This window comes from Rosa rugosa, chromosome 7 (assembly GCF_958449725.1).
Source record: "Rosa rugosa chromosome 7, drRosRugo1.1, whole genome shotgun sequence".
Taxonomy (NCBI): domain Eukaryota; kingdom Viridiplantae; phylum Streptophyta; class Magnoliopsida; order Rosales; family Rosaceae; genus Rosa; species Rosa rugosa.
In genome coordinates, this window is record NC_084826.1 from 2108082 (window position 1) to 2129763 (window position 21682).

The following is a 21682-nucleotide window of genomic DNA, read 5'->3' on the forward strand; positions in this document are numbered from 1 at the left end:
TGTGGGGGATGTTGCTGTTCTATAAGGGCAGTCAAAAAAGAATTAGGAGAAAGTAGAAAGGATAATGATGTTCAGATTTTTAAGTTTCCAAGTTATTCATTCCTATAGAAGTCTGAAAGCATCATTAACTTTAAGAACAAGTCTAATTATAATTAACTTTGTTTATCTGCATCCAATATGTTTTAGCTCTATCTATGACTACATTGTTGTGGAAGTTATGCAGTGTGCCAACTGTGGAATTTCGATAACCATAGTTGTGGAAAATGATTGTAATTCAGAATGCTATAATTACTGAGTTTATTTCCCAAGTTGTAATATGTGCAGGGGTACGTGCGGCTCTTCCAACTATTACGCTTGGTATCCCCTGCAACTTTGATCCGCACAAAAGGGCTGGTATATGCGGTGATTGGTTACTTGGTTCGAGTTTAGAATCTAATCAGCAGCCATAAGCGGAATGCCTCTTGCAAATCATGTAATTAAGTAACTCTTCAACTTTTATTCAAAAGAGTTGTGACCTTGAATTTCATTGGAATATATATTAGGAATGTATTGTTTGTCTAAATGACTATGCCTCTTGCACTGGGAATATGACCAAATACGCTAAATTCACTGCAGTGCTTCCTTGACTTAGCGAAAAAGATGTCTCCTTAGCTTCTGGTTACAGATCGAGGACTATTTCCAAAGCGGTGGAGACCACCCCTGAAAGAGTTTGCTTTTGGTTTACGCAGTCGTTCAAACTCACTTAAAGGACATGATATAGGCCAATTTCCAGGGTTGGAGCCCCTGAGAGAGACATACAGCGCCAGAATTGCAGATTACCACTTAAAAATGCATGAGTAGCAAGATAGTCGCTCACAAAAGTTGTAGAAACTGTATAATGTAGCCCAAAAGTGACACTTGATGCATGCAATTAAATTATTATTTTTTTCAATCAAACACTTGATATGCATGCAATCAATGAAATTGACATGAGGTGATGTCAAAATGATTTGGTCAAAATTTGCTGATATTGCTTTTTGATCAAATATACCCTTATACTCTCCAATATGATCAATTATAGTCATTAGTAAACTAATTCATCAATTCTTTTCGTAAATTGGTGACGATGCAAGTCCATCGGAGTCAATTTTTAGGTTTGGTGACGCAGTTGGAATGTAATCCTAGGTTTACAAGCAATAAACCTAAAACTAGGTTTACAAGCAATTAATAAACCTAAAACAAGGATTCTGGAGTCCACTAGAGATAAAAGAGAAAACTCTCAATTTGATTGATAATATGATAAAATATAGGTTCTGCAGCCGTTTAAGGTTACTTATATATGAGAAAAGAAATTCTAGGGCGCGCGCCTAACAATGAAACCCTAAAGCCCACGGGTTAAAACAAAACAAATCCAAAACAAACTAGAAAACCAAAAATTCTGAAAAATAGTAAATTGCAGTTTTGAGGCCCTAAACGACCCCGAAAGCCCGAAAAAGCCCACACATTATGGCATAACAATGAGTTTTGTTCCTGGCGTCGTTCCCTTTCCAGAAAGCTATAGCAATCGCGATTCGGATACCGAATGCCAAAGTTGCAGCAAACCGGGTTTTCCTCCTTTTCCACGATCGAGTTGTTCTTCAATTCTTACCGCCATTCGCTCTACGTCATTTGGTCATGTAATTGGTGTGTTTCTTGCATAATTGAAGACTAAAAAAACTAATTTGTTGTAGATAAGAATTGGCTATAACGAATCAAATTGAAGAGTACATGGGCACATGTGATTAAATTAGAACTTTAAAGGCACAAATCATTTTAGGTGTAAAGTTGAGGATGTAATCAAATATAGATCAAGAGGTGCCTAAGATTTGCCGCAAATTAAAAAAAAAAAAAAAAAAAAAAAACAGAATGTTGGGGCTGTGGCAAGAGATTCATATAATTATATGTTATGTTCACTCTATTGCTTTTAATTTGCTTTTAGATATAAGATATATTGAGATGGAGAAAGTCCGAGTGTTCCACACAATGCAGAGATGGATATAGAGGATAATCTCAAAGAGGTGCAACCCAGTGCAATTATTATTATTTTTTGTGTATGCGGAATTTATAAGAAGGCTAAAATAGGATTTTGAATTATTCAAAAATGAATGGAGGTCCAAATGCCACTATAAGATGTATGAATAGAAACACTCTTAGCTTAAACATAAATAAGAGGATTAAAAAAAACAAAATTTACTGGATATAATTTGGCTATATAACTTTGTATCACAAGAGGCTCCAAAAAACTCGGATCGTGCCTAGGGTTTTCTTCAAGATCTCCTAGCCTTCTCGTCCGGCGGCGCTCATCGGTGGTGGTTCGCCATGCCGACTGGGCTGCTGCCGGGCGGGTTTTTAAAGCAATGGCCGTGTAGTCTTCTGAATGGCGGTGGCTCGAGGTTTGGCAAAGGAGTCCTGGCTGATCGGTTTGTGCAGGTTTTGGTGGGTCGTCGGAGCTTCCACGACTTCTGGCGGCGGGGTTTCGTCGGGAGCTCTCCTGGACATGTGATGGTGTGGCAGCGCAGCTTTGGTGGTCTGGGAGGATCGCTGCAGGGACGAGGCCATGGTGGATCTGGAGCAATCGTTGTGGCGGCGTGGCTAGGCGGTTCTGCGCGATCTCGTGGGGGTCGCGGCCACTACAGGTCCCCCGTTGATCGTCGGCGCTGGCGGAGGATGGTTTTGGTGGCTGGCACGGATCAATCTTTTGTTGGGCCTTGGGCTGGACTCATCTCCTTGGGCTTTTCTCTTGGGCCTTATTTTGGGCTAGTTTTGCCCTAGTTTTATATTTTATTTTTTAGTTACTCTAATATTTCCTTGCTTTGGGAATCCTAGGTTTGTATTACTCTCTAATTTTGTAAGAGAACTACGCACTTTCGTGCCTTTAGCAAATCCTCTTGAGTACTTAAGACGGAGGATTCTTGAGATAAGGAAGGACGTGGGAAGCTTTTGGTTCCTGGGTCTCCTTGCCTAGTACTTGACTTTGAGTCTTTTACTACTTGCTTCTTAGTTCTCTCTAGTTGTACACCAATTGAGGTCTCTAGGCGACTAGGTGTACTTTTCAAAAGAGAGGTTTTGTAGTGAGGATTTGATCTCCTGTATATAGGCTCAATAAGTGAGCGCATTTGTTAACAGTGAGGATCACCTGTCCTTTGCCTGGTAGCTTTTTTTTTTTTTTTTTTTTTTTTAAAAAAAAAAACTAACGAGGATTAGGCGATATTAGTCCTTCTGCAGCGATCTGAAAGGGGTGCCTAAGCACCCACACAACCCCGAAGGGGACCACTACAACCGGGGACCCACCGCCCATCCCTCGCTAGAAAATATATTAATAATAGGTGACCGACAGGCCAAAGTACATGAGGTAGGGGACTAGGCCAAAACCACCTCAAAAAAAGAGAGCTACATAAAACAGGGTACAGCACTAGTGGACTTGCTAACTTGAACAAGAAAAAAACAAACCGGTTAAGCAAACCGGTAATCTGTTCTAGCTATAAAGTCATGACCAAAAGAACTAATTAGAAATTGTGGAATTGAACTCCACCAGTTTGTACCAATATTCATAGCACCATAATTTGCAAGCTTATCCGCCACACGATTACCTTCCCTGTATATATGATAGATATGAACCTGCTACTGGTTAAAAGATTTCATGCAGTTCTTCCAACGGGTGCGGAGACGCCATGGGACCATGCTAGGATGCCTGAAATAATGCAATACTAACATGGAATCTGTCTCAATCCACAAAGGAAACCAGTTCTTCTCACGAGCCACCTTAATTACCTCAATAACTGCCAGGATCTCAGCATCAATAGCCCAAGAGACTGTTGTTTTACAAGAGAAGGCACCCAAGAATTCTCAATAACTGCCTGGTAGCATCAATTACCTTAATTACCTCAATAACTGCCTGGTAGCTTATACCATGTATGATTTTGGTGTAAGACAGCATTCGATGTACGTGCCTTCTGGCCATGGATAATTGAATGATATTATCTCCTTTTCTAAAAATAAAAAAATAAGAGGATAAAAAAAAAATTTTAAAAAAAACTAAAAAGACACAAATACCAGTAGAATAACATAATTAACTAATTTTGAAGAATTTATTCCAACATAGTTGGAAGTTAATGCCAAAATTTAAAATTTGAAAAATGAACCCAGGAAATGAGGCTTTGCCTAATAAAACAACTGGTACAAAGTTCTTTAAGGAAAAACAAGGACCGGGTCATCTTCCAAGTTATTTCTAAAAACAAAAATTTCACCACAACTTAAGGTCTTATCTCCATGTGTGACTAGTGGTTTTTGAGCCGTAAACAAAAACTTTACCAACTCTATTTAAACATTTGTGATCTTTAGAGAAAATGTGGTAAGGTTCATATTAAAGTGGATATCCGTGGAGCAAAGGAACTTTTCGATATTCAAAGATTTGTAATCTTTGAATATCAAAAAGTTTCCAATATCCATCGTGATCTTGCCTCAAATTCAACTTTTTTTTCCTTCTTATAACTACTGAAACTTGATCTTATGGCTACACTTTGTCGTTTACAAAAAAATAATTATATTATAGCTGTCATCAATCTTTTTTTCTTTCATCTCGTGTATTACTCTGTTATAGCAACGACCAATATCAACAACAATAATGGTGGCTTCAGCGCCCATCTTATCCGAAAGAACTCCCCAAATTCGCCATTGTACAAACACAAAAACAACAAAGTTCATCGACGGTTGATGGGTCCAGACACACCGGGATCACGAATGAAAATCGATACGGGTAGTGGCGAACATATTATGAAGTTCTCAATGGGAACCCCGCCCTTTGATATTTATGTAATTGCTGATACAGGTAGCGATCTACTATGGACACAATGCCAACCATGTAAAGCTTGCTACAAGACCAATTTTGGCGTTTTTGACCCGAGAAAATCCTCAACTTATAGGAACATTACTTGTCGTGCAAGCGACTGTAGACTCGTCGCCCTTTCCAGACCATTGGACTATCAACCAAACTTTTGTAGAGAAAATCCTAAAGGACTTTGCTTGTATAGGTATGCGTACATGGACACGTCATCCTCGACCGGTGCATTGGCTAAAGAAACAGTTACCTTGACATCCACTACTGGTAAAGTCGTAACCCTAAAAGATATTATCTTTGGGTGTGGGAATGAGAACAATTCAACTATAACTGGAACTGAAATGGGTGTTATTGGGCTTGGACGTGGGCCCTTGTCATTTGTTTCTCAAATTGCTCCTTATGTTGGAGGAAAAAGATTCTCACATTGCTTGGTGCCAGATCCCAACATTGAAAGCAAGATCTATTTCGGGAACGGCAGTGAAGTTTTGGGTGAAGGGGTGCTGACAGTACCTTTGTTCGATGAACAACCAGGTGGGAGTAACTATTATGTGACAGTACCAGGAATTACCATCGGAAATGACTTTGTTCCTTTTAACTCAACTGGGACATTGCTCACGAAGGGTAACATGTTGGTCGACTCAGGTACACCTATGACATATTTACCACAAGAATTTTTTGACCGGGTGGTAGCTCAGCTAAAAAAGACAGTTGAATTGGACTCATTCATATCTCCGGAGGATTCTACCCTTTGCTTCAACTCCACAACGGTTCCAAAATTCCCAACAGTGGCTTTACATTTTGAAGGTGGTGGCGAGCTGCCGTTGAATGAGACCCAATTATTTCTTAGAAATGAAGAGACCAAGGCATTTTGCTTTATGATGGTGAACACCACTACTGAAGATTATGGTACTTTTGGAGGTTCTCTTCAGACAGATTTCTTGATTGGTTTTGACTTGGATACAAAAGTGGTATCTTTCAAGCCAACTAATTGCGCAAACTTCAACAAAAGCTAATTGCCTAAACTACTAGTACTAGCGGTGATATAAATTTTGTATTTTATTTGTCTCTTTTTTTCACTAGGCTATTTGTATTTGCATTTGATTATGAATTTTTCCGTTGTAGACTAAAAACATGGGTGGCGTTTTATTTCTAAGAATTTGGGACTTTGCTTTCTCTCCCACAAATCCCTAGTTCAAAGAGTCTTAAAATCCTCAACATTCAAGAGCAAAGCCGTGCACTTCCATCAGCCATCCTCATCAAGCCTTGCCGTGATCTACAATCTTGAAGGAGCTCTTGCATCCAAGGCATCTCAAAAAGTGTAGACGTGGCCTTTACCTCCCATTGTACTGTTTTACTCTTCTTGTAGAACAATTTATTATGTTTTTTGTGGTTTCAAGATTCAGGTGGGCCTTCAGCCTCCATGATGTCTTGCAGTCTGCTGCCAGACAGGTTATTGATATTTATCGTTCGAGGGAGCTCCTTAGGATGGTGTTTTTGCTCGGGTTTTTGTCGGAAGATTTCGGCAACAGGTTTTAGTGCAACATCTCTGAGTGGTGGTCCTGTTGTACAGGACTGGAGAGCCTTGTTGATAGCTTCCTGGACGGACAGCGTGATGGGTTCTTAATCAACAGTGGTAGGATCATGAAGCACTGGATCGGGGCGGTGCTGTTTAATGGTGGCGTGGATTGTGGTGGTTTGGGTCATTGATGGTGTGGGGTTGTGGCAGCCTAAATCGTGGTTGCACAAGACGTGGCAGTGCGGGTTAGGCAAAGCTAAGCCAGGGCTATTAGGGAGCTAATGCACTTTATGTGCACTCTATGTATCTCTAGCGCCTATGTAATAGTACCAAAGAAGGATTCACGTTATTGTTCTGCTTATTTCAATGTCTAATGAGTGGTCCTGTTTCTATGTATCACTATGGGTACTATCACATCTTCTTGTCTGTCTATAGATGACAGCGGAAGAATATGTAACGGTCACTCTCTGACTTGTGATAAATATATTGCCGCCCGATTTGGGTTTGATTCAAAAAAAAAAAAAAAAGTTGACAATTAATGCAAAACTCAAAATTTTATAGAGCAGTGAGTATCAGCTCCATATCCACACTTCATTAATTTCTTGGGGATACATGTGTGGCTTTTGCCCACATTTGTTGTAGTGAATCTGCCTTCATGGCCAATTCTTGTTGAATTTGCAAGAGTTGGGCGCCAAGGTTTGCTCTTGTTTTTGTTGTTAGTACTTGGCCTCCAATTCCATTTGCCCTGTGTCACGGGCCGAACTTTGCAATGCGCAAAGCGGACCGTGCGGCACTTGCTAGTAAGCAAGTCAGCCAAGTGAGTACCTATACTAGTTCACTAGTCCAAACTATGCCGACTAGGAACTCCTCCCCAAAGAGCATATCGGCCTTACATGAACATGACAGGAGGAAACATGAAAAAGGCCGAGGAGACTAAATGCTAAAATAAAATAAATTACATAATTTATAAATTACCAAAACATCCCTAGCACGCAAGCAAACCAACCAAAGGCTTGACTAATGACCTTGGACAAGGTTGCTTGCGGCATTACAAGTGCGGCCCCTAACACCCTGCAAGTGAGCATAAACTCTTCCATATGATCTATGTGACGATCAGAGCCCTCAATAATCCAAGCTCCCTGTTTAGCATTCCGATTATGCTTCTGATAATAAAGGTAAATAGGATAAAGCTCATGACTTGAAAATTTGAGGCCAATCAAAATGACACCACCAAAATCAAGGAAGCATTTTTCAGCTAATATCACTTATTCGAGTGCAACAGAACAAAGCATTGTCCTCAAAACTCAATGATACAAGCAAAAAGAAAAAGAAAAAATTGGTAAAAACAAAGCAACATTTTAAAGTATAAACAAATAAAGAAAAATATATGTAAAATGACCAACAGTAGCTACAACTTTACAATCATCATCTCAATTCCCAAACACTACATGCGACTACAAACCACATATAGAACAAACTAACCCACTTAAAATCCAGATTTTTTTATCATGTTTATTCTTCCAGCACATAATGTGATCAACTTGTACACTCTGCTCGACTAGATGCAGAAGTCTTGGTGGCACAAGTGTGATTACAAACCAAATTCTCTGAGCAATGGGATCGTGATCGTGATTGTAAATCTCTCAAATATAGCCATACAAGAAAACATTGATATGAGTATTGATTGATACCTTGAAATAAATGATAGCATTGAAATATAAAAGATCAACTGCAAAATGTTCAAGAAATCACTATAACCATTCATCTATTTATATAACCAAACTTTTATAAAATCACACAAAAATACATGTACATTTCCAATTGAATAACAAAAAAGGAATGCATGAGAGAACCTGCTTCTTCTGGAAGCCAAGTTCCAAATCCGCCTGCATAAATTCTTCAAACTAGTATTCCTCTCCTGTCGATTCCTAAACTCATTGGTGCGGCAGTCGACAATTCCTATAGCACTACAAATTCAATAACCAAACTAACAATCTTCAAGAGAAACATAAAAAAAAAAAAAGAGCAAAACTAATAGACTTGCATAATAAAATCAAATAAACAAACAATCAAAAAAGGTTCATCGCATTTTCTTCTCTCTTTCTTTTGTCCTGCTTCAATTTCCTAGCAACCAAACAAAAGATTTCAAGAAAAGCATCAAAACCCAACAAAAACAAAACATGACCAAAACCCAATTCCCATCCAACCCCAAAATAATTCATAAAAACTTAACACTTGTTCAAGAAAACAACCCATAAGAAAACAACAATAGTATATCCACAAAAGTGAACACAAACGATACCAACTTTCAAGTTATTGACTTAAGCCAATCGAAATTCATATTGATATGATAGTACTCTACAAAAGGAAACTCTTTGTCAATTATTATCAGAATTCAGCTCTGACTATATATAACAAAATGTTAATATGTAGTAAGCAAAAGCCTGAGATGAAAATACATACCCGTAGTACTTGATGGTGAAGGATTGGCTCGAGATCAAGAGGGTTTCTTTTGATTTGCCTCCTTCGGCTACAATTGCAACAAAACAGCCTTGATCGATGATTAAGATTTGGAAGGTGGAGGTGTTCGACGGTGAAAATCATTGAGGTGTTCGACGGAGAATGTGGATTTAAGGAATAGGAGTCGCAGTCTTGCAGACTGGAGGTAGATGAGGTTATCTTTGATTACAAAAATTTGTTCAGAATCAAATACCAGCTGTCCAAAATTTTGCGCGAAATTCATATTGCCAAATATAAAAAATTTAAGCTCTAAAGATACTATTTGTTAGAGACTTCAAAGTCCGCCTATACAATTGTTTGCTGCTCCGAGAAAACAGGCGAGAGAGGTCTAGGGTTGGAAAGACAGAGGCTGGCGTTGAGGCCTGTTCGGCGGCGCTCCCGTGTTGATGGCGGCTTCCTGCCCCGTCGACGAGTGGTGGGTGTTGCCGGACGGGTTCCTAGGGCTCTAGGATTCTTCTTTTTCTCTGGGTTTAGGTGCTCTTGGCTGTGTAGGCTTTTTCATCTTTCTCAAGCAGCGGCGCAGACGTTGGTGAAGGGTGCTCGGCTATCGGCGACGGGAAGGTGTTTAGTGACCAAATCGTGGCGGCGGCAGGCCATGGATCGTATGGCACTGGTCTTTTCTCTGAGGCGTGTGGCTGGGTGGAGGATAGAGTGTTTGAAAGAGATTCTCGAATTGATGGGAGGCCGGATTGGTTTCAGATCAATTTGGGATGGATTTGCACAATGGGCGGTAATGAGTTTCAACCAAGGAGGATGGTGGTGGCCTGAGATCCCAAGCTGGTTGTGGCAGAGTACTCGGCTTGGGTGTCTTCGGTGGGGTGTGCTCACTTGGCTGCACTCATGGTGGTTTGCCGTCGGTCTGTTGTCAATGGTGAGGAAGATGGAAGTGGTTCAACATAGCATGGTACTTTGTTTTATTAGGTTTCAGTTTTTTATTAGAGTTTTAGTTTCAGGTTTTTGGTTAGGTCAAATAAATTGTCCCTACTCAATTGAGCTAGGGTTTTGAGGTTTTGGTCGTGGTGTGGAGCCATATGTATGGTGTTACTCCTGGGCACAATGTGTTACAATTTCGATGTTGTTTGGTTATCAACGGAAAGGTGGATTTCCCTTGCACGTGGTCTGGCGGTTTATGGACACGGTGTGGAAGAGGGTGGAGTGGTTCGTCTGGATGTTGGTGACGAGGTCGTATCGGGACACTCGGGATTGGTTATCGTTCTGTGTAGCCTGGGGTGATAGGCGTAAAAATTGGTTAGGGGTTGGACCTTTTCGGTTCATGGAAGTTACTATTAGTGACGGACCCATAACTAGGGATCTTGGTAGGAATATGTGTCGTGGTGTTGATACCACAACCGGTTATTCCAATGCTTTGTAATTTTTTTGGTTATTAATGGATTCTATTTCTTCTAAAAAAAAAAGATCCGCCTATACAACTATTATAGGCAATCAAGAAAAATTCATCCCTAATAAAAAAAAATTCACTAGATTTTGTCTCTAAAGCTATATTTAGTGTAACACAAGAAATTAGGCTTTACCCAACAAAACAAATGGTACCGAGTTTTTTCAGGAAAACACGGACCGGGTCATCTTCCAAGTTATTTCTAAACACAAAAATTTCACCACAACTTATGGCCATATCTCCACGTGTGGAGTGGCTGAGCTGTAAACAAAAAAATCTATCAACCTCTATTTAAACATTTAATTGTGATCTTTAGAGAAAATGTGGTAAGGTTTATACCGAAGTGAATATCTGTGGAGCAAAATAACTTTTTGATATTTAAAGATTACAAATCTTTGATTATCAAAAAGTTTCCAATATTCATCGTGATCTTGCCTCAAATTCAACTTCTTTTTTTCTAATTACTACCGAAACTTGATCTTATGGCTACCCTTTGTCCTTTACACAAAAATAATTATATTATAGCTGTTATCACCCTTTTTCTCTTTCATCTCGTATGTTACTCTGTTACAGCAACCGCCAATATCAACAACAATAATGGTGGCTTTAGCGCCCGTCTTATCAGAAGGAACTCCAAGAATTCACCATTGTATAAATACAAAAACAATAAAGTTTTTCGACGGTTGATGGGTCCAGACACGGCTGGAGCACCAATGACAACTGATCCGGATAGTGGCCAACATATTATGAAGTTCTCAATGGGAACCCCGCCATTTGATATTTATGCCATTGCTGATACAGGCAGCGATCTACTATGGACGCAATGCCAACCGTGTAAAGTTTGCTATAAGACCAAATTTGACATTTTTGACCCGAGAAAATCCTCAACTTATAGGAGCATTTCATGTTGGGCAAGCGACTGTAGACTCATCCAGAATCCATCGGTCTATCCACCAAACTTTTGTAGAGAAAATGCTGAAGAAACTTGCGTGTACCATGCCGCGTATGCAAGCGGGCATAACTCGACAGGTCCATTCGCTAAAGAAACAGTTACCTTCACATCCACTGCAGATAAAGTTGTAACCGTAGAGGATTATTTATTTGGGTGTGGGAATGAGAACAATTTCCATGGAAATAATTTGGGAGTTATTGGGCTTGGACGTGGTCCCTTGTCATTAGTTTCTCAAATGGCTCCCTATGTTGGAGGGAAAAAATTTTCTCATTGCTTCGTGGCAGATCCCAATATTGAAAGCAAGATCTATTTCGGGAACGGGAGTGAAGTTTTGGGTGAAGGGGTACTGACAGAAACTATGGCAGAACCAAACGGGGGTTATACTTTGACAATATCAGGAATTACCATTGAAAATGACTTTGTTCCTTTTAACTCAACTGGGACATTGCGCAAGAAAGCTAACATGCTGGTTGACTCAGGTACACCTCTGTCACGTTTACCACAAGACTTTTTTGACCGAGTGATAACTCAGCTAAACAACACAGTTAAATTAGAGTCATTCATGCAAAAAGGAGGTGAATTAAGTAACATTTGCTTCAATTACACGACGCTTCCAAAATTACCAACAGTGGCTTTAGAATTTGAGAGTGGTGGAAAACTGCAGTTGAATGAGAACCAATTATTTCATATAGACGAAAACCGCAAGGTGTTTTGCTTTATGATGATGAACAGCACTTCTGATTTTATGATTTTTGGAGGTACTCTTCAGACAGATTTCTTGATTGGTTTTGACCTAGATAGAAAAGTGGTATCTTTCAAGCCCACTAATTGCGCAGACTTCAATAATAACTAATTGCCTAAACTACTAATATTGGTGGTGGTATAAATTTTGTATTTTGTTTTTCTGCTTTTGTGAACTATGCTATTTGTATTTGCTTTTGATTATGAATCTTGCCCTTTGTAGACTAAAAACATGGGTGGCATTTTATTTCCAAGAATATTGGAAATTAATGTAAAGGGAAATAACAAATTAAGTCACAAATGCTCTTCCATATATAATAGGGACCTTGACATGGACACTTTTTTTATATTTTTTATTCTTGACTTTGAATACTGATTGTTCACTTGATATCTAACGGTCGTAAACATGGCACCTCATCTGTTTTATATGAAACGCCTTTTCGATGTCTCGAGTTTTCTTTCTCTATTTTAGTGTCGATCCACTTCTTTTTGTAGTCAATTGCAACAATGATATACTTGAACTGGCCCTTGGCGGTTGGTAGCTTTCTGACAAGATCAAGGCCCCATTGCCGCTCGAGGTTAAACCCGATAACACTTAGTTTCGTCCTGCCACTAGGAGGCAACGACCATTTAACCAAACAAAAAACTCGCCGCCTACCTAAAGCAGATAAGGCACACAAGGTGCATAGACCGGCACAAAGCCCTTCGGGTCCTCCCGAAATAAGGCAAAGACTTATTGTCAACACAATAATAATTGTAAGAAAACAACTAGAAATTAAAAATATATATTTTTTAATATATTATTGTGAGATTTATCTTTATTAATAAAATGAAGATTAGCATCATACTTTTTTCTTCATTCTATAGTTGTATTATTGTGAGATTAGTCTTTATTAATAAACACATATTTAATATTTAGAAGAAGAAAAAATATGTCAAACAAGGATATAATGTTTTGTTTCACTACTTTAACAATATTAATGAAACAGTATTGGTAGAATTGTCATGAGATTTTGAATAAATCATCATTGTAATTTTTTAATATTTTTCAAAGCAAAATGAAATTTTGTTTAAATGGATCCATCACCCATGGAAGAAACAGATAAGCCAACGCAGCAACTCCACACCAAACCCCTAATTTTTTTTTCTAGACTTAACGGTAAGTTAACGGTGGTTTAGAAGAAAAACAAAAAATTGGTGAAAGAGTGATGTGTCAATTGTTATGACCTTTAGATTAGACGGAGAGTCTAGATTTTATGAAATTGAAGTAAATTCACACTCTCCTCACTTTAGAGGAGCCGGATCCTTTTGTGATTAGTGACATTTTATTTGATATGTTCTCATGAAATTTTGATTCTTTTTTGTGAATTGTCGTGATTGCTTATTGTGTTTGTATGTGGGTTCTTCATGTTCTACTTGTTTGTACTCTCATTTTCTTTTCTTGAGATAGACATTGCCAGAAGAGTGTACTATGCTAGGTATTCTAGTTCAAGCATAGTGTAATAATTCTCTTGATCTCTTAGTACCCAATTGAGTGATTCAACTAGAACTAATGCATTTCAGTACGGCTGTACCACGTCTACTCAAAATTACTATGTTTACATTTTACAGAAGCTTTTGTGTTTTACTTATGGGAAAATCGTCCGTATAGTACCTAACCTCTTCCCCATTCTAAACTTCAATACCTCACGTTCAGAAAATATCATAACGGTACCTGAGGTTTTGACCCCGACCGAAGACTGGTACCTGGTGCCGTTAGCTCCATTACAAAAATTGACAGCTGAAGGATATTTTCGTCTTTTCATGTCTTAATCCATTATTCTTTTATCTAAACATTTTTTTTTCTCTCTCCCTACTGTTCCTCTCTCTCGTCCCCATTCAAACCCAGAACTCTCTCTCTCTCTCTCTCTCGTCCCCTCTGGTCTATTCAAGTTTGGAGTCTTTGGATTAACCACTCCGCTATCAGTTTACTCTATCTCTCTTCCCTCAATCAATGAATCTGTATCAGCTATCTCTCTTATATATTTATTTCACACAAAAATCAAAATCCAAAGCATATTCTGATTCAAGAACACAGTGGCCCAACAAATCACAGTACCCAAATCTAGCAATTATACACTGAAACAATCAAAACCCAGAAAGCATAATCTTCAAAAGACAATAATTGCAAGCAAACTAAAATAGATTGGTCGGCCAGAAGCTTGGAAACTTGCCGGAAATCCCAAAATTATTCTCCCCTTCGATTCTCTCTCATGTCTTATCATCTGGACAAACCAACACTATGGATAGGTCGGCGAGGTCGAAAGGAAGCTTCTGACACCAGTGAGACGCTATGACCAAGCCGGAATCGAAAAACCCGCAGGCAAACCCGAGAATTTTTTGGGCTTCTTCCTGCCTCCGTTGCCGGTCGTTCGGAGCAGGGACGACCGAACTCCGGTTCGCGACGCCAAGAGGAGTCGAACAACACCTGTCTGACATCGGGTGCTAGCCGGAAAGTGGAGATACCATCGGTCTAGGCTATAATCTGGTGCTCCTCAAGTTGGTTCAACTTATATATACTCAAATCCGACGGCTGAGATCAAACGGTGATTAAAATGGACACTCCAGATTAAACCGCCTCTAATTTCTATTTTTAATTATATTTTTGGATATTACCAACTTCCAAAAATTATTAAAAAAAGCTCGGGTGTACGAAAAAATCCTCCGAAAATTCTACAATCTTGAAACGACACCTAGTTTAATCCTACGGGCTCGAAAGATAAAATTTGACAAATCAAAAATTTAAATAATTTTTCAAAACTAATAGAATTTTTTTTATTATATGAAAAAAAAAATAAAGAAAACAAAAACTAAAGGGTAAATTGGTCATTTAATGATCAAAATATGCCAGCTGTCAATTTTTGTAACGGAGCTAACGGCACCAGGTACCAATCTTCGGTCAGGGTCAAAATCTCAGGTATTGTTCTGATATTTTCTGAACGTGAGGTACTGAAGTTTAGAATGGAGAAAATGTCAGGTACTGTACGGACGATTTTCCCTTTACTTATTTATACTTTCATTGCTAAGAAATGAAAGTATAAATAAAAGTGCAGCTAGCTTTTGTGTTTTACTTATTTATACTGTTCTTGTGGAATGCAGCTAGCTTTCTGGTTTTTTCTATCAGTGATGAGCAATGCTTACAATCCTCGGTTGTTAATTGGTTTTATTTGTATTCGTCAATTTGTTTGCCTCAAGTACCCAGAACTAAAATTTATTGGTTCTCCAAAAAGAGAGATTTTTGGAGAGGTTTGGATCCATAAGTTTAACTTGTAAGTGTGGAAATCTCAAGTTAGAAGGATAGACACTACTCCATGAATTCTAGACTTGTGAGTGTAAGGATTTGGTCCTTCGGCTTTGAATTCTTAATGTACGACGAATATCGTTGGGAGCTCATGGTTTTAGGATTTGCAGTAAATTGGAATTGGATTCCTGTCTGACTGACCTTGGAAATTCATAGAAAGCAATTCCATTGAACTTTGGGTAAATCTTGGTCCTTGGGAATCAGTCCCCTATATGACAGTAGGATATCTTGATGGCTTAGGCTATCAGTTCTCCCCAAGGTCAGCTGGGGTTCTCACCCCGGTTTGTCAAAAGACAACAAAGTTAAATATAGTACGTGAATTCAAACTAGTAAAGCGCAAGTGCATCAAGATGATAAGTAGCTTTGTATAGTTTGAACGTAAAAGCATTGCATTATCAAGGTACGCTTTGAAGGAAGATTGTAATTTTTGAATTGAGTACGTAAAAGCCAGAAAGGCACACATCAGATTAGCTGGAAAACAATTACGGAAAATAAGACAGAAGAAGACCAAGACTCATCACGATTTGGTTCGGATTCCCATGCTGAAGATTAATCGTTCCATATCCAAAGTGCAAAAGGTACATGGTGATGATGCAGAGTATTTCAATAAAGGAGACTACGGAACTCATGAATAGAGAAGTAGGGGGGAGGGAGAATCTTGGTTTTTTTCAGATAAAGATAACCGAAATTACATATATATATATATATATAGAGAACGAAATACGAACATTGAAATGGAGATGAGATTAAATGGTTTTTGCATATATCTTTGATTTAAAGGAATGTACCAAATTGTGGAAATTTTGATATGAAAGGAATGTAACAAATGGTGACACACACTTTGATTTGATTTGATTTGAAGAAGAAGAAGAAGCACCATTAAGCTAATATAGAAGTCATTACAAGTCAACAAATACCAACCAGGAAAACCATCCTACAAATTTGTGTGACAAACAAACTGTTATCCCTCGCTTTTTTCCATTCCGAAACTACCCTCAAGCCTTAAACAAATTTACATAATACTACCCCTCTCTGAAATTTCCCCCCTCTCTCTCTCTCACTTCTTGCCCCTCTTCGGCTGAACCTTCTTCTTCGCCGGAGACTTCACACTCTTCGGCTTCTTCACGACCTTAGTCGCCGCCGGCTTCTTCGCCGCCTTGGCTTTCGCCTCGACCCTCTTCCCCGGCGAAGTCCTCGACGACGTCCTCGCCGCCTTGGCAGCAGCAGGCTTAGCCGCTTTGGCCTTCGCCTTCGGCTTCACCGCCGCCTTGGGCTTCGCAACCACCGCCAAAGCCTTGGTCTTCGGCTTCGCCACCGCCTTGGGCTTCGCGACGGTTTTGGCCTTGGGCTTAGTAGTAGTCTTGGCGGCGGACTTCTTAGGCTTGGAAGCTTCCGGCTTGGTCTTCTCCTTGGCCGGAGCAGCAGCCGCGGCGGCGGCGGAGCGAGGAGGGAGCTTGAAGGAGGCCTTGACCTTGACGAGCTTGCCGGAGGCGACGAGCTTCTTCAGGTTGAGGAGCAGAAGCTTCTTGAAGCTCTGAGGCAACTGCTTGTGCTTCTCCTCCACGAATTTGGCGATGGCGTACTGGCTCGAACCAGTCCTCTCCTTCAGGGCGACAATCGCCTCCGTGATCATCTGCAACAACAAAAACGACGCCGTAGTAGTCAGGTCTCTCCGAAGCCAAAAGGCGAAAACGGTAAAATCACAACGAAACGAAGAACCAACATACCTCGACGAAGGGAGGGTGAGCGGGCGGCGATCGCGGCTTCTTGGCCTTGACGACGGCGGTTTCGGCGGGCATGGTGATGGTGACTCGGAGCGGTTAGAAAATGGAAAAACGGGTCGGGTCGGGTCGGATTGTGACGGGCGGTGTTTTTGAATTTGAGATGAGAGAAATGGAGATGTGGAATGAGCAGTTGGGGAAGGAGGGGTTTATATTGAGGGAGATAGTGAGCGCTGATTGGTGGAGAATAGAGTGACGCGGATCGGGGGATGAATGTTGGTTTGTATACGGGCCGTTGGATTAAGGGGGTTTTCTGCGGCTGGAAGTGAGCGTTTGGGCGAGGTGCGGATCGGGGTTGGGTGATTTTTTTTGGTGGGGTTTGAAAAATTTGGGAGAGCTTTTTGGGTGTGTTTCTCACTCGATTTGTAATGGGTGTAACTTGGGATGTAGGTGATGGATTTTAGTGAGGTTTTGATGGGTGTGGAGGTTAAAACGTGAGGTTTCTCACGAGTGGTTTTTTTTAGGGGGGATTGGTGGTGGGGATTGGGAGGAATTTGAGTTTGAAGGTGAGTTGGTCATGATTAGGGTTCGTTTGGAGTTTGTTTGAGTTTGAATGGGTTTTGAGAGAATTTTATAAAGGCATTTGCTGATTCTTGTTCTTGAACCGCTCTGAGTTTACTTGGAAAGCAAATCGGTAAAAGTATGATGGATTTCGACTAGAAATGAGTGAGGAATTTTCGTCATGAAGGTCTTTGAAGTTGAACACGCTTGAATAGTGTTTATGATGAGAAGAGGATGTGAATGGGATGGTTGAATTCATGCATCAAACACAAATATGCACAAGATTGTAGTACTTAAGCATCATCTTACAGTGAACTCAAAACTAAAATTACTATGTTAACTCTCTAAAAGATTTCTTAGATGTATAAACATCGTAATTATTTTTACAATTGCTAGCTGCATCAGACTCCAAAGTCGCTCTCCATTATAACTTTTTGCTATCTCGCTCCTAAATATAGAGAGCGAGATGAGACTTTCTATAATTTAAAAAATTCTCATTTGAGTTATTTTATGTAATTTATAAATACATTTAAACTATTTAATCTTCATTTAAAAAATAATATAAATTCAAAAGTAGCTTAGGGGGTTATATTGTATTTGGATTTGTGCAGACTTTTTTTAAATGACAGACTTTTTGAAAAGTCCACAGACTCTTTAAAAAGTTGATAGATTGTTATTGATTTCTTAAAACCATTGATTTTAGCAACAGAATTTTATTGATTCATGAAAATCTATATGCTTTATTATAAATGACTTCTACAGATTTCCTAGCATATACAAAATATAAAAGACCAATGCAGCCCAAACACAAAACAAGATAATAACTTGTTGCCTCTTCAATGTTCAAGTATCTTCTAATAGAAATTGACTCAAATGAATTATTGTTACTCTGTCTAGCTAGTTTATTCTCATTCCTAATCTCCCAACAACATAAAGATACAATATAGATCACTTGATATTTATGGTTAATTATTTTCATCAATTTTGTTTTCGCCAATTAACATATATCATAACAATATTGGTCAATGTCTTGATCTATAATCAATCAATTGTTCAACATTTCTTAGAACCATAATATAAAGAGTTTTTCTATTGGAACCTCCAAATTTACTCACTTGACCTCTATGCTTTTTACACCTCCTATCAAATTTTCAAATACTAAATTTACTCATTAAACCTCACTAAAGTTCCTCAAATAACCTCACTCATATAATTAATTTACAAACAAACTAAGATCTTTATAATAAAAAACTTAGTCATTTCAATGATTTAATTACTCTATAAATCTTAATAACATATCCACTCCTTAATCAGACAACATAAATCTCTTATCCAATAAATCAAACACAAGGTATTGAGTTTTAAAAATTAATAAAAATAAAATAACATGAACTATTATGTGATTTTTTTTTATTTACTTTTTCTTTTTTAGCTGTTCAAAAAAAAAAAAAAGATTAATCATTTTTTCTTAATGTTTCTCTATTTTCTGTACCTCTAGTGGCAGAATGAAACTAAGTGTCGTCGGATCTGTTTTCTGGCAGCAACATAGTAGGAAAGCTGTGATTTCGGTATTTATGCTTCGTTGTAATCGAGTTATCTTTCCGTTATGTCACCGCTTTGTCAAAGCAAATAGAGTAGCCAATAATGCACTCTTTGCTAATTGGTGCTTGTTAGTATACATGTATTTTGTTGAGTTTTCTGATATTATTTTAGGACGCGCTATAGATGCTTATTGTCATCAGGGGTTTAGGCTCAATGTCCCCCCTTGTATTCGGCAGTTTCATTAATCAAGGCTGGAGGGTAGCCGCACAAAGCCCTCATTTAAAAAATAAATAAATATAATGGATAGATTTAGATTTAGGGCATAATACAATTTATTTTGTTATCTTAATCATAGTTTTATTTCTTAATATATATATATATATATATATATATATATATATATATAAATGCTTTAATGAGTATGTGTAGTGAAATTGAAAAATGAAAATAGATAGGGAAAATAATAAAGAATGCAATCTAATATTATTGAATTGGAAAGTCTAGAGAAAATAAATATAACCATTTTTTGGGTATAATTATTGTCCTTAATAGTCATTTTATAGTAGGTTATATATGTCATTTAATAATTCATAATAGAGTGAGGTCAAGTGAGCAGATTTGGAGGTCCCAATAGAATTATATTCAAATCGATGAGAATAATTAATAAGATAAAATTTAGTATGTCGTAGCAACGTTGTTCAAGGTTTTAGGGGTAGACCACAATATTTGGGATTTAGGGTTTCATAAATCATTTTTATTGTTATTAGGGTTTGAAGTATCACAATTGAAAAACATAAAAAAATCATATTCAACAACTACAATGAACATGTTGGGTATCAAAAAACGTTGATATCATAAAAGATTAGAGAAAAGACAAAAAGTCAAGAAAGAGAGATGATGAAGGACCAACCTCTTCGGCGCAGAGAGAAAAACTTTGATAGATATTTTTTTTTTTTTTTTAAAGAGGAAACTTTGATAGACTTTTTCAAATCTTTGGTCTGGAGGCTGGAAAATTATTGGAGTTTGGTATGTATAGTTAACACTACAAAGTCCATGATTATCCATGATTTTCTAATTCCATAAGTATGAATGATAGTTTGAATACCTCTGCACTTTTATTCATTTTTAAAAGTCCTAATTGAATACCCCTAGATTTTGGTGGAATTCATGAAGTCTTTAAATATCTTAATTGAATATCTCAAAACTTTCATGGACTGCTAAAAGTCTATATTGAATACACCCAGACTTTCAAATTCCATAGATTTCTTTAAAAGTTCCACTAATTCCATATACAATACACCCCCCTAAATAGAGGGCACTGATGCAGACATATTTCTAAAATGGCTAGCTAAAATGACTTTTTAGCTACTTTGGCTCAAATTTGACTGAAAAATGGCTTGCATTTGTTATACTCGATACCCAAATTTACCCGTTTACTAGTCATTTGGACGGTAAATAACAATCATTTTCACTTTTTACCTCCATTTCGATCATTTACGGGACCAAAAAGTGTACTTTTTGTTTCGTACATTTTCCAAAAAAAACTTCCTTCTAAAAAGTAATAGAGGATGTTAAACCGAGTTCGTGGACACGCGGCACGCGAAAATAGAAGTTTGTATGAGAAAGTTATGATCTGAAAACCTCGAGTTACTATTTTGGGAAACCAACTATAAATAGAAACTTAACCCTTCCATTTCCGGACACCTACCATTTATGTAAAAACCCTAACCTTCAAACTTTCTCTCTAGACCCGACCCGGAATCACCACCCGCCGGGTTTCCCCGCCGTCCGGCCACCCTAGACAACCGCCTCACGTTGGCCATGTTTTTGGCCTCACTTTCCATTGACGACCTCCCACGGCGGCGAATGGAAGCGAAAAGGAACGACGGCGCTGTGTTTGGGTACCCTGTTCGATCGCCGTTTTTCGGCCACCTCATACGACACCACAACCCGAGTTTTGAAGCCCTTGATGCACTAATCATCTTAGTATACATCTTTTGGCCCAATTTGATCGAAGAAGAGAGAATCGAAGAGTAGAGCAATTTTAGGAATTTCGAGTTCAAGGTAATTTTAGGGATCAGTCTAGCAGAATTTTTTCCATTCTAATATCCAAGTGATCTTTGTGTTTACTGAATATCAAATAAAAAATAGGTCAAACATGTTACTCCAAACTCATAGTCGATGTTAGATATCGAAAAAATGACGCCGATTAGACTCATCCTCTAATCAAAAGAAATGTAGTTCGGTCATCCATCAACTTCTCTTTTGTGAAATCGTGAATATGCAGTAAACTTGAGCTATTTAATAGGTCAAACGTCACCGTTGTCAAGTCTCCAATCACAAAGTCAAGGCCAAAACCGTAAAATCACAACGAATAAACAAAGTAAAATTCATTTACGGGTCACATACCTCGACGAACAAAGAATGAGTGGGAGGCGATCGCAGCTTTTTGGCATTGATGATGGCGGTTTTGGCAGCCATGATGGTGACTTGGACAAATTAGAATTGAAAAAATTGGACAAGTTGGATTGTGTTTGA

General features: G+C 38.5%; 3 protein-coding genes and 1 long non-coding RNA gene across 9 annotated transcripts; 2 read left to right on the plus strand and 2 right to left on the minus strand.

The window, feature by feature from the left end:
* Positions 1-4369: 4369 nt before the first annotated feature.
* Positions 4370-6732, plus strand: LOC133723826 (aspartic proteinase CDR1-like). 5 transcript variants are annotated; one of them, XR_009853292.1, is made up of 3 exons: positions 4370-5823; positions 5978-6198; positions 6290-6732. XR_009853292.1 is itself a non-coding variant. In XM_062150689.1 (2 exons), exon 1 carries the CDS (start codon positions 4528-4530, stop codon positions 5866-5868), a length of 1341 nt encoding a protein of 446 aa, XP_062006673.1. In that variant the 5' UTR covers positions 4370-4527; the 3' UTR covers positions 5869-5892; positions 5978-6732. The 5 variants fall into 5 exon arrangements, 2 of the variants coding, with proteins under 2 accessions (XP_062006673.1, XP_062006672.1); XR_009853291.1 differs by having other exon boundaries at positions 6301-6732; XR_009853293.1 differs by having other exon boundaries at positions 6305-6732.
* Positions 6733-6931: 199 nt separating this feature from the next.
* Positions 6932-10271, minus strand: LOC133723827 (uncharacterized). 2 transcript variants are annotated; one of them, XR_009853294.1, is made up of 3 exons: positions 8835-10271; positions 8225-8330; positions 6932-7534 (listed from the first exon to the last, which is right to left on the minus strand). It is a non-coding gene; the product is annotated as an uncharacterized LOC133723827 (long non-coding RNA). The 2 variants fall into 2 exon arrangements; XR_009853295.1 differs by having other exon boundaries at positions 8225-8495.
* Positions 10272-10610: 339 nt separating this feature from the next.
* On the plus strand, positions 10611-12188 carry LOC133720003 (aspartic proteinase CDR1-like). Its single transcript, XM_062146199.1, has one exon. The coding sequence runs from the start codon at positions 10770-10772 to the stop codon at positions 12090-12092; it is 1323 nt and encodes a 440-aa protein (XP_062002183.1). The 5' UTR covers positions 10611-10769; the 3' UTR covers positions 12093-12188.
* Positions 12189-16121: 3933 nt separating this feature from the next.
* LOC133720846 (histone H1-like) lies at positions 16122-17230 on the minus strand. Its single transcript, XM_062147321.1, has 2 exons — positions 17048-17230; positions 16122-16953 (listed from the first exon to the last, which is right to left on the minus strand). Exons 1-2 carry the CDS (start codon positions 17117-17119, stop codon positions 16378-16380), a joined length of 648 nt encoding a protein of 215 aa, XP_062003305.1. The 5' UTR covers positions 17120-17230; the 3' UTR covers positions 16122-16377.
* Between the last annotated feature and the right edge of the window lie 4452 nt (positions 17231-21682).